This window comes from Molothrus aeneus, unplaced genomic scaffold, assembly GCF_037042795.1.
Source record: "Molothrus aeneus isolate 106 unplaced genomic scaffold, BPBGC_Maene_1.0 scaffold_258, whole genome shotgun sequence".
NCBI classification, from domain to species: Eukaryota; Metazoa; Chordata; class Aves; order Passeriformes; family Icteridae; genus Molothrus; species Molothrus aeneus.
The window spans coordinates 24,692-35,658 of record NW_027098922.1 but is presented as its reverse complement, the minus strand read 5'-3'; the positions used below and the strand labels follow the sequence as shown (position 1 = coordinate 35,658).

General features: G+C 45.7%; 1 protein-coding gene across 1 annotated transcript in view; it reads right to left on the bottom strand.

The window, feature by feature from the left end:
* Positions 1-2,797: 2,797 nt before the first annotated feature.
* LOC136569815 (tonsoku-like protein) overlaps positions 2,798-10,967 on the bottom strand; it is a 28,721-nt gene continuing 20,551 nt past the window's right edge. The window contains exons 11-14 of the mRNA XM_066570179.1: positions 9,868-10,055; positions 8,173-8,246; positions 5,038-5,171; positions 2,798-3,019 (exon numbers count right to left, since the gene is read on the bottom strand). Of these exons, the coding sequence (XP_066426276.1) occupies positions 2,925-3,019; positions 5,038-5,171; positions 8,173-8,246; positions 9,868-10,055 (491 nt within the window). The 3' untranslated portion in view covers positions 2,798-2,924. The remainder of the gene's footprint in view (positions 3,020-5,037; positions 5,172-8,172; positions 8,247-9,867; positions 10,056-10,967) is intronic.

Here is a 10,967-nt window from a genome sequence, read left to right as displayed (position 1 = left end):
TTCAGACCAGTTCAGACCAGTCCAGACTGGAGCCAGCAGAAGTTTGGGATAAATGGGATGAGAAAATTCCCAAAAATCTTCAAAAATCCATGAAAAATTCCTTTATTTTCTCATTGATATTGGATTAAACTGGAGCCATTCCCAGTTCAGACCAGTCCAGACCAGTCCAAACTGGAGCCAGCAGAAATTTGGGATAAATTGGAGGAGAAAAATCCCAAAAATTTGTGAAAATTTCCTTTATTTTCTCAATGGTTCTTGGATGTGATTTCCAGTTTAGAACAATAAAACCAGTCCAGACCAGTTAAAACCAGTCCAAACCAGTCCAGACCAGTCCAAACCAGTTCAGACCAGTCCAAACTGGAGCCAGCAGAAGTTTGGGATAAATGGGAGGAGAAAAATCCCCAAAATTCCCAAAATTCATGAAAAATTCCTTTATTTTCTCAGTGTTTCTTGGAGCCATTCCCAGTTTAAACCAGTCCAGACCAGTCCAGACCAGTCCAGACCAGTCCAGACCAGTTCAGACCAGTTCAAACTGGAGCCAGCAGAAGTTTGGGATAAATGGGAGGAGAAAAATCCCCAAAATCTCCAAAATTCGTGAAAATTTCCTTTATTTTCTTGTTATTGGATTAAACTGGAGCCATTCCCAGTCCAGACCAGTCCAGACCAGTTCAGACCAGTTCAAACTGGAGCCTCCAGAAGTTTGGGATAATAAATGGGAGGAGAAAAATCCCAAAAATCTCCAAAATTCATGAAAAATTCCTTTATTTTCTCCATGTTTCTTGGAGTCATTCCCAGTTAAAACCAGTTCAGACCAGTCCAAACTGGAGCCAGCAGAAGTTTGGGAATAAATTGGAGGAGAAAAATCCCAAAAATCCCCAAAATTTGTGAAAATTTCCTTTATTTTCTCCATGTTTCTTGGTGTGATTTCCAGTTTAGAACAATAAAACCAGTCCAAACCAGTTCAAACCAGTCCAGACCAGTTCAAACTGGAACCAGCAGAATGGGATAAATGGGATGAGAAAAATCCCAAAAATCTCCAAAATTCGTGAAAATTTCCTTTATTTTCTTGTTATTGGATTAAACTGGAGCCATTCCCAGTTCAGACCAGTCCAGACCAGTTCAGACCAGTTCAAACTGGGGCCAGCAGAATTTGGGAATAAATTGGAGGAGAAAATTCCCCAAAATCCCCAAAATTCATGAAAATTTCCTTTATTTTCTCAATGTTTCTTGGTGTGATTTCCAGTTTAGAACAGGAAAACCAGTTCAGACCAGTCCAGACCAGTTCAGACCAGTCCAAACTGGAACCAGCAGAATTTGGGATAAATGGGAGGAGAAAAATCCCAAAAATCCCAAAATTGGTGAAAATTTCCTTTATTTTCTCCATGTTTCTTGGTGTGATGTCCAGTCCAGACCAGTCCAAACCAGTTTAAACCAGTTCAGACCAGTCCAGACCAGTCCAGACTGGAGCCAGCAGAAGTTTGGGATAATAAATGGGAGGAGAAAAATCCCAAAAATCTTCAAAAATCCATGAAAAATTCCTTTATTTTCTCATTGATATTGGATTAAACTGGAGCCATTCCCAGTTCAGACCAGTCCAGACCAGTCCAAACTGGAGCCAGCAGAAATTTGAGATAATTGGGAGGAGAAAAATCCCAAAAATCTCCAAAATTCGTGAAAAATTCCTTTATTTTCTTGTTGTCTTTTGAAGCCATTCCCAGTCCAGACCAGTCCAAACCAGTCCAGACCAGTCCAAACTGGAGCCAGCAGAAGTTTGGGATAATAAATTGGAGGAGAAAAATCCCAAAATCCGTGAAAATTCCCTTTATTTTCTCAATGTTTCTTGGTGTGATTTCCAGTTTAGAACAATAAAACCAGTCCAGACCAGTTCAGACCAGTCCAGACCAGTCCAGACCAGTCCAGACCAGTCCAAACTGGAGCCAGCAGAAGTTTGGGATAAATTGGAGGAGAAAAATCCCAAAAATCCCCAAAATTTGTGAAAATTTCCTTTATTTTCTCAATGTTTCTTGGTGTGATGTCCAGTCCAGACCAGTCCAAACCTGTCCAGACCAGTCCAGACCAGTTCAAACCAGTCCAAACTGGAGCCAAGCAGAAGTTTGGGATAAATGGGAGGAGAAAAATCCCAAAAATCTCCAAAAATCCATGAAAAATTCCTTTATTTTCTTGTTATTGGATTAAACTGGAGCCATTCCCAGTTCAGACCAGTCCAGACCAGTTCAGACCAGTCCAAACTGGAACCAGCAGAATTTGGGATAAATGGGAGGAGAAAAATCCCAAAAATCCCAAAATTGGTGAAAATTTCCTTTATTTTCTCCATGTTTCTTGGTGTGATGTCCAGTCCAGACCAGTCCAAACCAGTTTAAACCAGTTCAGACCAGTCCAGACCAGTCCAGACTGGAGCCAGCAGAAGTTTGGGATAATAAATGGGAGGAGAAAAATCCCAAAAATCTTCAAAAATCCATGAAAAATTCCTTTATTTTCTCATTGATATTGGATTAAACTGGAGCCATTCCCAGTTCAGACCAGTCCAGACCAGTCCAAACTGGAGCCAGAAGAAGTTTGGGATAAATGGGAGGAGAAAAATCCCCAAAATTCCCAAAATTCATGAAAAATTCCTTTATTTTCTCAATGTTTCTTGGAGTCATTCCCAGTTCAAACCAGTCCAGACCAGTCCAGACCAGTTAAAACCAGTTCAGACCAGTTCAGACCAGTTCAAACTGGAGCCAGCAAAAGTTTGGGATAATAAATGGGAGGAGAAAAATCCCAAAAATCCCCAAAATTCCTGAAAATTTCCTTTATTTTCTTGTTATTGGATTAAACTGGAGCCATTCCCAGTCCAAACCAGTCCAAACCAGTATAAACCAGTCCATCCCAGTCCATCCCAGTCCATCCCAGTCCATCCCAGTTCATCCCAGTTCACTCCATCCTTTCCTCCCTGGCAGCCTCAGCTCCCGGATTTTGCCCCTGGCTCCTTCCAGCTCCACCTCCCCGAGGCCGCATCCTGTGGGAATTCCGGGAATTTTGGGAAATTTTGGGGATTTTTTGGGGAATTTTGGAAAAAAATCGCCTTTTTTTCCCAAAATTTTGGGCTTTTTCCCCCCCAAAATTCAGATTTTTTACCCCAAAACTCAGATTTTTCCCCCCAAACTTTCTCAATTCTTTTCTCCAAATTTGGAATTTTTACCCCAAATTCCCAGGGATTTCCCCAAAATTCCCAACACTTCCACCAAAATCCCCAATTTTCCCCCCAAATTAGTTTTTATTCCCAAACAATCCAATAATCCCCCCAAAATTCCCAATTTTTCCCCCCAAAATCCCCATTTTTCACCCAAAATTCCCAATTTTCCCCCAAAATTCCCCCCAAATTAGTTTTTATTCCCAAAAATCCCCATTTTCCCCCCAAAATCCCTTTTTTCCCCAAATTTCCCCATTTTTTCCCCAAATCCCCATTTTTTCACCCAAAATTCCCATTTCCCTCCCAAATTTCCCCATTTTTTTCCCCTACAAAATTCCCCTTTTTTTGCCCAAAATCCCCCTTTTTCCCAAAATTCCCCATTTTTCCCCCCAAAATCCCCATTATTCCCAAAATTCCCATTTTCCCCCCAAATTTCCCCCTCCCAAATCCCCATTTTTTCCCCCAAATTCCCCATTTTTGCCCAAATTTCCCCATTTTTCCCTCCAATTTTCCCCCCAAAATCCCCAATTTTTTTCCCAAAATCCCAATTTTTTTCCCCCAAATCCCCATTATTTCCCAAAACCCCATTTTTCCCAAAATTCCCAATATTACCCCCAAAATCCCCATTTTTTTCACCCAAAATCCCCAATTTTCCCCCAAAATTAGTTTTTATTCCCAAAAATCCCCATTTTTTCCCCTAAATTTCCCATTTTTACCCAAATTTCCCCAATTTTCCCTCAAAATTCCCCATTATTTCCCCAAATTTCCCCATTTCCCCCCCCAAATTTCCCATTTTCCCCCCCAAATTCCCCATTTTTTACCCCAAATTTCCCCATTTTCCCCCAAATCCCCATTATTCCCCCCCAAATTTCCCCATTTTTGCCCAAAATCTCCATTTCCCCCCAAAATCCCCAATTTCCCTCCAAATTCCCCATTTTTTTACCCCAAATTTTCCCATTTTGGCCCAAAATTCCCGATTTTTACCTCAAAATTCCCCATTTTTTACCTCAAATTCCCCATTTTCACCCCAATTCCCCATTTTTTACCCCAAATTTCCCCATTTTGGCCCAAAATTCCCAATTTTTTACCTCAGAATTCCCAATTTTTTACCTCAAATTCCCCCTTTTCCCCCCAAATCCCCAATTTTTTTGCCAAATTTCCCCCCCAAAATCCCCAATTTTCCACCCAAATTCCCCCATTTTCCACCAAATTTCCCCATTTTCCCCAAAATTCACATTATTTCCCCCAAATTTCCCCATTTTTGCCCAAAATCCCCAATTTTTTTGCCAAATTTCCCCCCCAAAATCCTCCATTTTCCACCCAAATTTCCCCAATTTTCCCCCCAAAATTCCCATTATTTCCCCCAAATTCCCTGTTTTCCCCCAAATTTCCCCATTTTTGCCCAAAATCCCCATTTTCCCCCAAAAATCCCCATTTTCCATCAAAAATCCCCATTTTTTCCCCAAATCCCCATTTTTTACCCCAAATTTTCCCATTTCTCCCAAATTTCCCCATTTTTCCCCCTAAATTCCCCATTTTCCCCCCCAAAATCCCCATTTCCCCCAAATCCCAATTTTTCCCCTCAAAATTCCCATTTTTTACCCCAAATTTCCCCATTTTGGCCCAAAATTCCCAATTTTTTACCTCAAAATTCCCAAATTTTTTACCTCAAATTCCCCATTTTCCACATTATTTCCCCAATTTTCCCCCCAAATTTCCCAATTTTTCCCCCAAATCCCCGTTTTTCCCCAAATTTCCCCATTTTTGCCCAAATTCCCCATTTTTCCCCCAAATTTCCCCATTTTTGCCCAAAATCCCCGTTTTTCCCCCCATTTCCCCCTCACCGGCCAGGCTGAGCCGCTCCAGGCCCCGCCCCCTCCGGCCCAGCCCCTCCAGGAGCTTCCGGAAGGTTCCGGAACCGAGGCCGGGATTGGCCGAGAGATCCAGGGAGAGCAGGGAGGGGCAGGCGGGGAGGGCCCTGGAAATGGGGGGAAAACGGGGAGAATTGGGAAAATTGGGAAAATTGGCATCAAAATGGGGAAAAATGGGGAAAATTGGTATCAAAATGGGGACAAAAATGGGGGAAAATGGGAGGAAATGGGGAAAAATGGGAAAATTGGCATCAAAATGGGGAAAAATGGGGAAAATTGGCATCAAAATGGGGAAAAATGGGGAAAAATGGGGGAAAATGGTAAAAAATGAGGGAAAACGGGGGAAAATGGGAAAACTGGCACCAAAATGGGGACAAAATGGGGGAAAATGGGGGAAAATGGTAAAAAATGAGGGAAAATGGGGAAAAATGGGGGAACAAATGGGGAAAAATGGGGCAAAATTGAACCAAAATAGGGAAAAATGGTGAACAAATGGGGAAAATTGGCATCAAAATAGGGAAAAAATGGAGAAAAATGGCACCAAAAATGGGGGAAAATGGGAAAATGGAGAAAATTGGCACCAAAATGGCACCAAAAATGGCACCAAAAATGAGGGAAAATGGGGGAAATGGTAAAAAATGAGGAAAAATGGGGAACAAATGGGGAAAATTGGCACCAAAATAGGGAAAAATGGAGAAAAATGGGGGGAAATGGGGAAAAATGCGGAAAATGGGGAAAAATTGAACCAAAAAGGGACCAAAATGGCACCAAAATGGGGAAAATTGGGGCAAAATTGAAACAAAATGGGGAAAAATGCGGAAAATGGGGCAAAACGGCACCAAAATGGCACCAAAAATGGGGAAAATGGGGGAAAATGGTAAAAAATGAGGGAAAATAGGGAAAAATGGGGAACAAATGGGAAAATTGGCATCAAAATGGGAGAAAAAAGGGGAAAATTGGGGGAAATGGGGAAATAATGGGGGAAATTGGGGAAAAAGGGGGAAAAACGGAACCAAAATGGGGAAAATTGGGGGAAAAATGGGGCAAAATGGCACCAAAATGGGGACAAAATGGCACAAAATGGGGAAAAATTGAACCAAAATGGCACCAAAATGGGGCAAAATGGGGGAAATTGGGGGAAATGGGGAAAATTGAGAAAATTTGCATCAAAATGGCACCAAAATGGAGCAAAATGGGGAAAATGGGGAAAATTGGCACCAAAATGGCATCAAAATAGGGCAAAATGGGGGAAATTGGGGGGAAATGGGGGAAATTGGGGGGAAATGGGGAAAATTGGCACCAAAATGTGGGAAAAATGGGGAAAAATGGGGAAAAATGGAGAAAATTGGCATCAAAATGGGAGAAAATGGGGGAAAATTGGCACCAAAATGGCACCGAAAATGGGGAAAAATGGGGGGAAATGGGGAAAAATGGAGAACAAATGGTGAAAATTGGCACCAAAATTGAGAAAATTGGCATCAAAATGGTGAAAAATGGCACCAAAATGGCCTAAAATGGGGAAAATTTGGGACAATTTAAAACAAAATTGGGACAAAATGGCACCAAAATGGGGAAAATTGGTGGCAAAATGGGGGAAAATGGGGGAAAATGGGAAAAAATGGGGAAAAATTGAACCAAAATGGGGGAAAATGGGGAACAAATGGGGCAAGATGGGGGAAAATGGGGAAAATTTGAACCAAAATGGCACCAAAATGGGGAAAAATGGGGAAAATTGGCACCAAAATGGCACCAAAAATGGGGAAAATTGGCACCAAAATGCGGAAAAATGGCAACAAAATGGCCCAAAATGGCCCAAAATGGTGAAAATTGGCACCAAAATTGAGAAAATTGGCATCAAAATGGTGAAAATTGGCGCCAAAATGGCCTAAAATGGGGAAAATTTGGGACAATTTGCAACAGAATTGGGACAAAATGGCACCAAAATGGGGAAAACTGGTGGCGAAATGGGGGAAATTGGCACCAAAATTGGGGTAATAATGGAGGAAATGGGGGAAAATGGGGAAAAATTGAACCAAAAGGGGGGAAATGGGGAAAATTGGGGAAAATTGAGAAATTTGGCATCAAAATGGCACCAAAATGCGGAAAATTGGCACCAAAATGGAGAAAAATGGGGAAAATTGGAACCAAAATGGGAGGGAAAATGGGGAAAAATGGCACCAAAATGGGGAAAACTGGCACCAAAATGGCACCAAAATGGGGAAAATTGGGGAAAAATGGGAAAAATTGGCACCAAAATGGGAGAAAAAATGGGGGAAATGGCACCAAAATGGGGCAAAATGGGGCAAATTGGGGAAACTTGAGGGAAAATGGGGAAAATTGGCGGCAAAATGGCACCAAAACGGTGAAAATTGCCGTCAAAATTGGCACCAAAATGGGACCAAAATGGGGGAAATTGGCACCAAAATGGAGAAAAATGGCACCAAAATGGGGCAAAATGGGGAAAATTGGCACCAAAATGACCCCAGATGGCCCCAAAGTGGCACCAAAATGACCCTAAATGGCCCCCAATGTCCCCTGGGTGTCCCCGCTGTCCCCAAGGTGTTCCCAAGGTGTCCCTAATGTGTCCCCAGTGTCCCCGGGGTGTCCCCAGGGTGTCCCCAATTTGTCCCCGGGGTGTCCCCAGGGTGTCCCCAATTTGTCCCCAGGGTGTCCCCAAGGTGTCCCCGCTGTCCCTAATGTGTCCCCAATGTCCCCGGGGTGTCCCCAGGGTGTCCCCAATTTGTCCCCAGGGTGTCCCCGCTGTCCCCAATGTCCCCAAGGTGTCCCCGCTGTCCCTAATGTGTCCCTGGGGTGTCCCGAGGGTGTCCCCAGGCTGTCCCCAATGTCCCCACGGTGTCCCCAGGGTGCCCCTGGGGTGTCCCCACTGTCTCCAGGGTGTCCCCAGGGTGTTTCCAAGGTGTCCCCAGGGTGTCCCTGCTGTCCTTAATGTCCCTGGGGTGTCCCCAATGTCCCTGGGGTGTCCCCAAGGTGTCCCCGGGGTGTCCCCAAGGTGTCCCCGCTGTCCCCGTGGTGTCCCCGCGGTGTCCCTGGGGTGTCCCCGGGCTGTCCCCAATGTGTCCCCGCGGTGTCCCCATGCTGTCCCCTCACCGTGCCAGCTCATCGATGTCCCGGTCCCTCAGGTGGTTCCCGGCCAGCGAGAGGTGACAGAGGGCACAGCCGGGCTGCAGGGACAGCGCGGGGACACCGGTGACGTCACCAAGGTCACCAGGGTCACCCCGAACCGCCCACAATGGCCCACAAAGGCCCCAGTGTCCCCAAACGTCCCCCGAGTGTCCCCAATGTCCCCAGCACTGTCAATGTTCCCGATGTCACCGATGTCCCCAATGTCCCCGACATTCCCAACAACCCCAATGTCCCCAATGTCACCATTGTCCCTCCAATGTCCCCAGACCTCCTGAGTGTCCCCAATGTCCCCAATCCCCCCAAATGTCCCCAACATTGCTGAAGTCCCCAAACCCCAACATCCCCAACAACCCCAATGTCCCACAAAGTCCCCAAGGTCCCCAATCCCTCCAATGTCCCCTGAGTGTCCCCAATGTCCCCAGCATCATCCATGGTGCCAATGTCACCAAAGTCCCCAATGTCCCCTGAGTGTCCCCAATGTCCCAAATGTCCCCAATGTTCCTGAGGTCCCCAGTGTCCCCAATGTCCCCGACATTCCCAACAACCCCAATGTCCCACAAGTCCCTGATGTCCCCAATGTCACCAAGGTCCCCAATGTCACCAATGTCCCACAAAGTCCCCAGTGTCCCCAAGGGAATCAATGTCACCAAAGTCCCCAACAACCCCAATGTCCCACAAAGTCCCCAATGTCCCCAATCCCTCCAACGTCCTCAATGTCCCTCCAATGTCCCCAATCCCCCCAAATGTCCCCAATTGCTCCAAATGTCCCCAACATTGCTGAAGTCCCCAAATCCCCCCAATGTCCCCAACATTCCCAATGTCCCCAACGTCCCTGAGTGTCCCCACCATCCCCAATGTCCCCGAGTGTCCCCAGACCTGCTGCAGGTACTGGGCCACGTCCCTGCTGATGTCCCCAAACCCCAACAGCCCCAATGTCCTCAACGTCCCCAACATCCCAAATCCCCCAATGTCCCCAATCCTCTCAGTGTCCCCATTGTCCCCAACATCCCCCAATGTTTCCAATGTCCCCAAATGTCCCCAACATCCCCAAACCCCCTGAGTGTCCCCAATGTTCCCAACATCTCAAATCCCCCCAAAGGCCCCCAAAGGTCCCCAATTCCCCCAGTGTCCCCAACATCCCCAATGTCCCATATCCCCCCAAATGTCCCCAATGTCCTCAATCCCCCATTGTCCCTAAGTGTCCCCAGTCCTCTCAATGTCCCCAATTCCCCTAAGTGTCCCCAATCCCACCAGATGTCCCCAAACATTCCCAATCCACCCGAGTGTCCCAAGTGTCCCCAATCCCGAGTGTCCCCAATCCCCACAATGTCCCAAACATCTCAAATCCCCCCAATCCCCCTGCGTGTCCCCAATGTCCCCAACACCCCCAATGTCCCCAACATTCCCAATGTCCCCAGTCCCCCTGAGTGTCCCCAATGTCCCCAACACCCCCAATGTCTCCAATCCCCTTAAAGCCCCCAGTCCTCCTGAGTGTCCCCAATGTCCCCAAGTGTCCCCAACGTCCCCAAGTGTCCCCAGACCTGCTGCAGGTACTCAGCCACGTCCCTGCCCATGTCCCCAATGTCCCCAACGTCCCCAATGTCCTCCCAATGTCCCCAACATTCCCAATGTCCCCAATGTCCCCGAGTGTCCCCAGACCTGCTGCAGGTACTCGGCCACGTCCCTGCCGAGGTCCCCGGCGCTGTCCCCGCCGCTGTCCCCGCCGGTGACCGATGCCAGCTCCAGGCTGCGCAGGCCCCGCGCCGGGATCGTCCTCAGGAGCTGCCGCAGCCCCGCCCGGCCCAGGGGGTTGTAGGACAGCGACAGCGTCCGCAGAGGGGACGTCTCTGCCACCAGGGGACATTCCCAGGATTATTCCCAAAGTTTGTCCCAAAATTCCCACGATTTCCCATAAAATTTTCCCAGAATTCCCACGATTTCCCATAAAATTTTCCCAAAATTCCCACAATTTCCCATAAAATTTTCGCAAAAATCCCACAATTTTCCCCCAAAATTACCATCAAATTCCCATTTGTGGCCCCAAAATTCATCCCAAAATTCCTAGACCTATTCCCAAAATTCGTCCCAAAATTCCCAGGTTTATTCCCAAATTTTCCCCCAAAAATTTCAATAAAATTTTCCAAAATTATCACAATTTTGTCCCAAAATTCCCATAAAATTCCCATTTTTTCACCCAAAATTGGTCCCAAAATTCCAAGAATTTGTCCCAAAATTATTCCCAAAATTCCCAGAATTATTCCCAATTTTTTTCCCAAAAATTCCCAAAATTTCCCATAAAATTTTGTCCCAAAATTCCCACAACTTCCCCCCAAAATTCGTCCCAAAATTCCCAGAATTATTCCCAAATTTTATCCTCAAAATTCCCACAACTTTCCCCCAAAATTCCCAGAATTCTTCCCAAATTTTTCCCAAAATTCCCACAATTATTCCCAAATTTTTTCCCCAAATTCCCACAAAATTTTCCCCAAATTCCCATCAAATTGCAATTTTCAGCCCCAAAATTTTTCCCAAAATTCCCAGAATTATTCCCAAATTTTTTCCCCAAATTCCCACAAAATTTTCCCCAAATTCCCATCAAATTGCCATTTTCAGCCCCAAAATTTTTCCCAAAATTCCCAGAATTATTCCCAAATTTCTTCCCAAAATTGCCAAATTTCATCCCAAAATTTCCCAGAATTTTTCCTGAAATATTTCTCAAAAAATTCTGGTTTTCCCCCAAAAATTCCTCTGATTTTCTC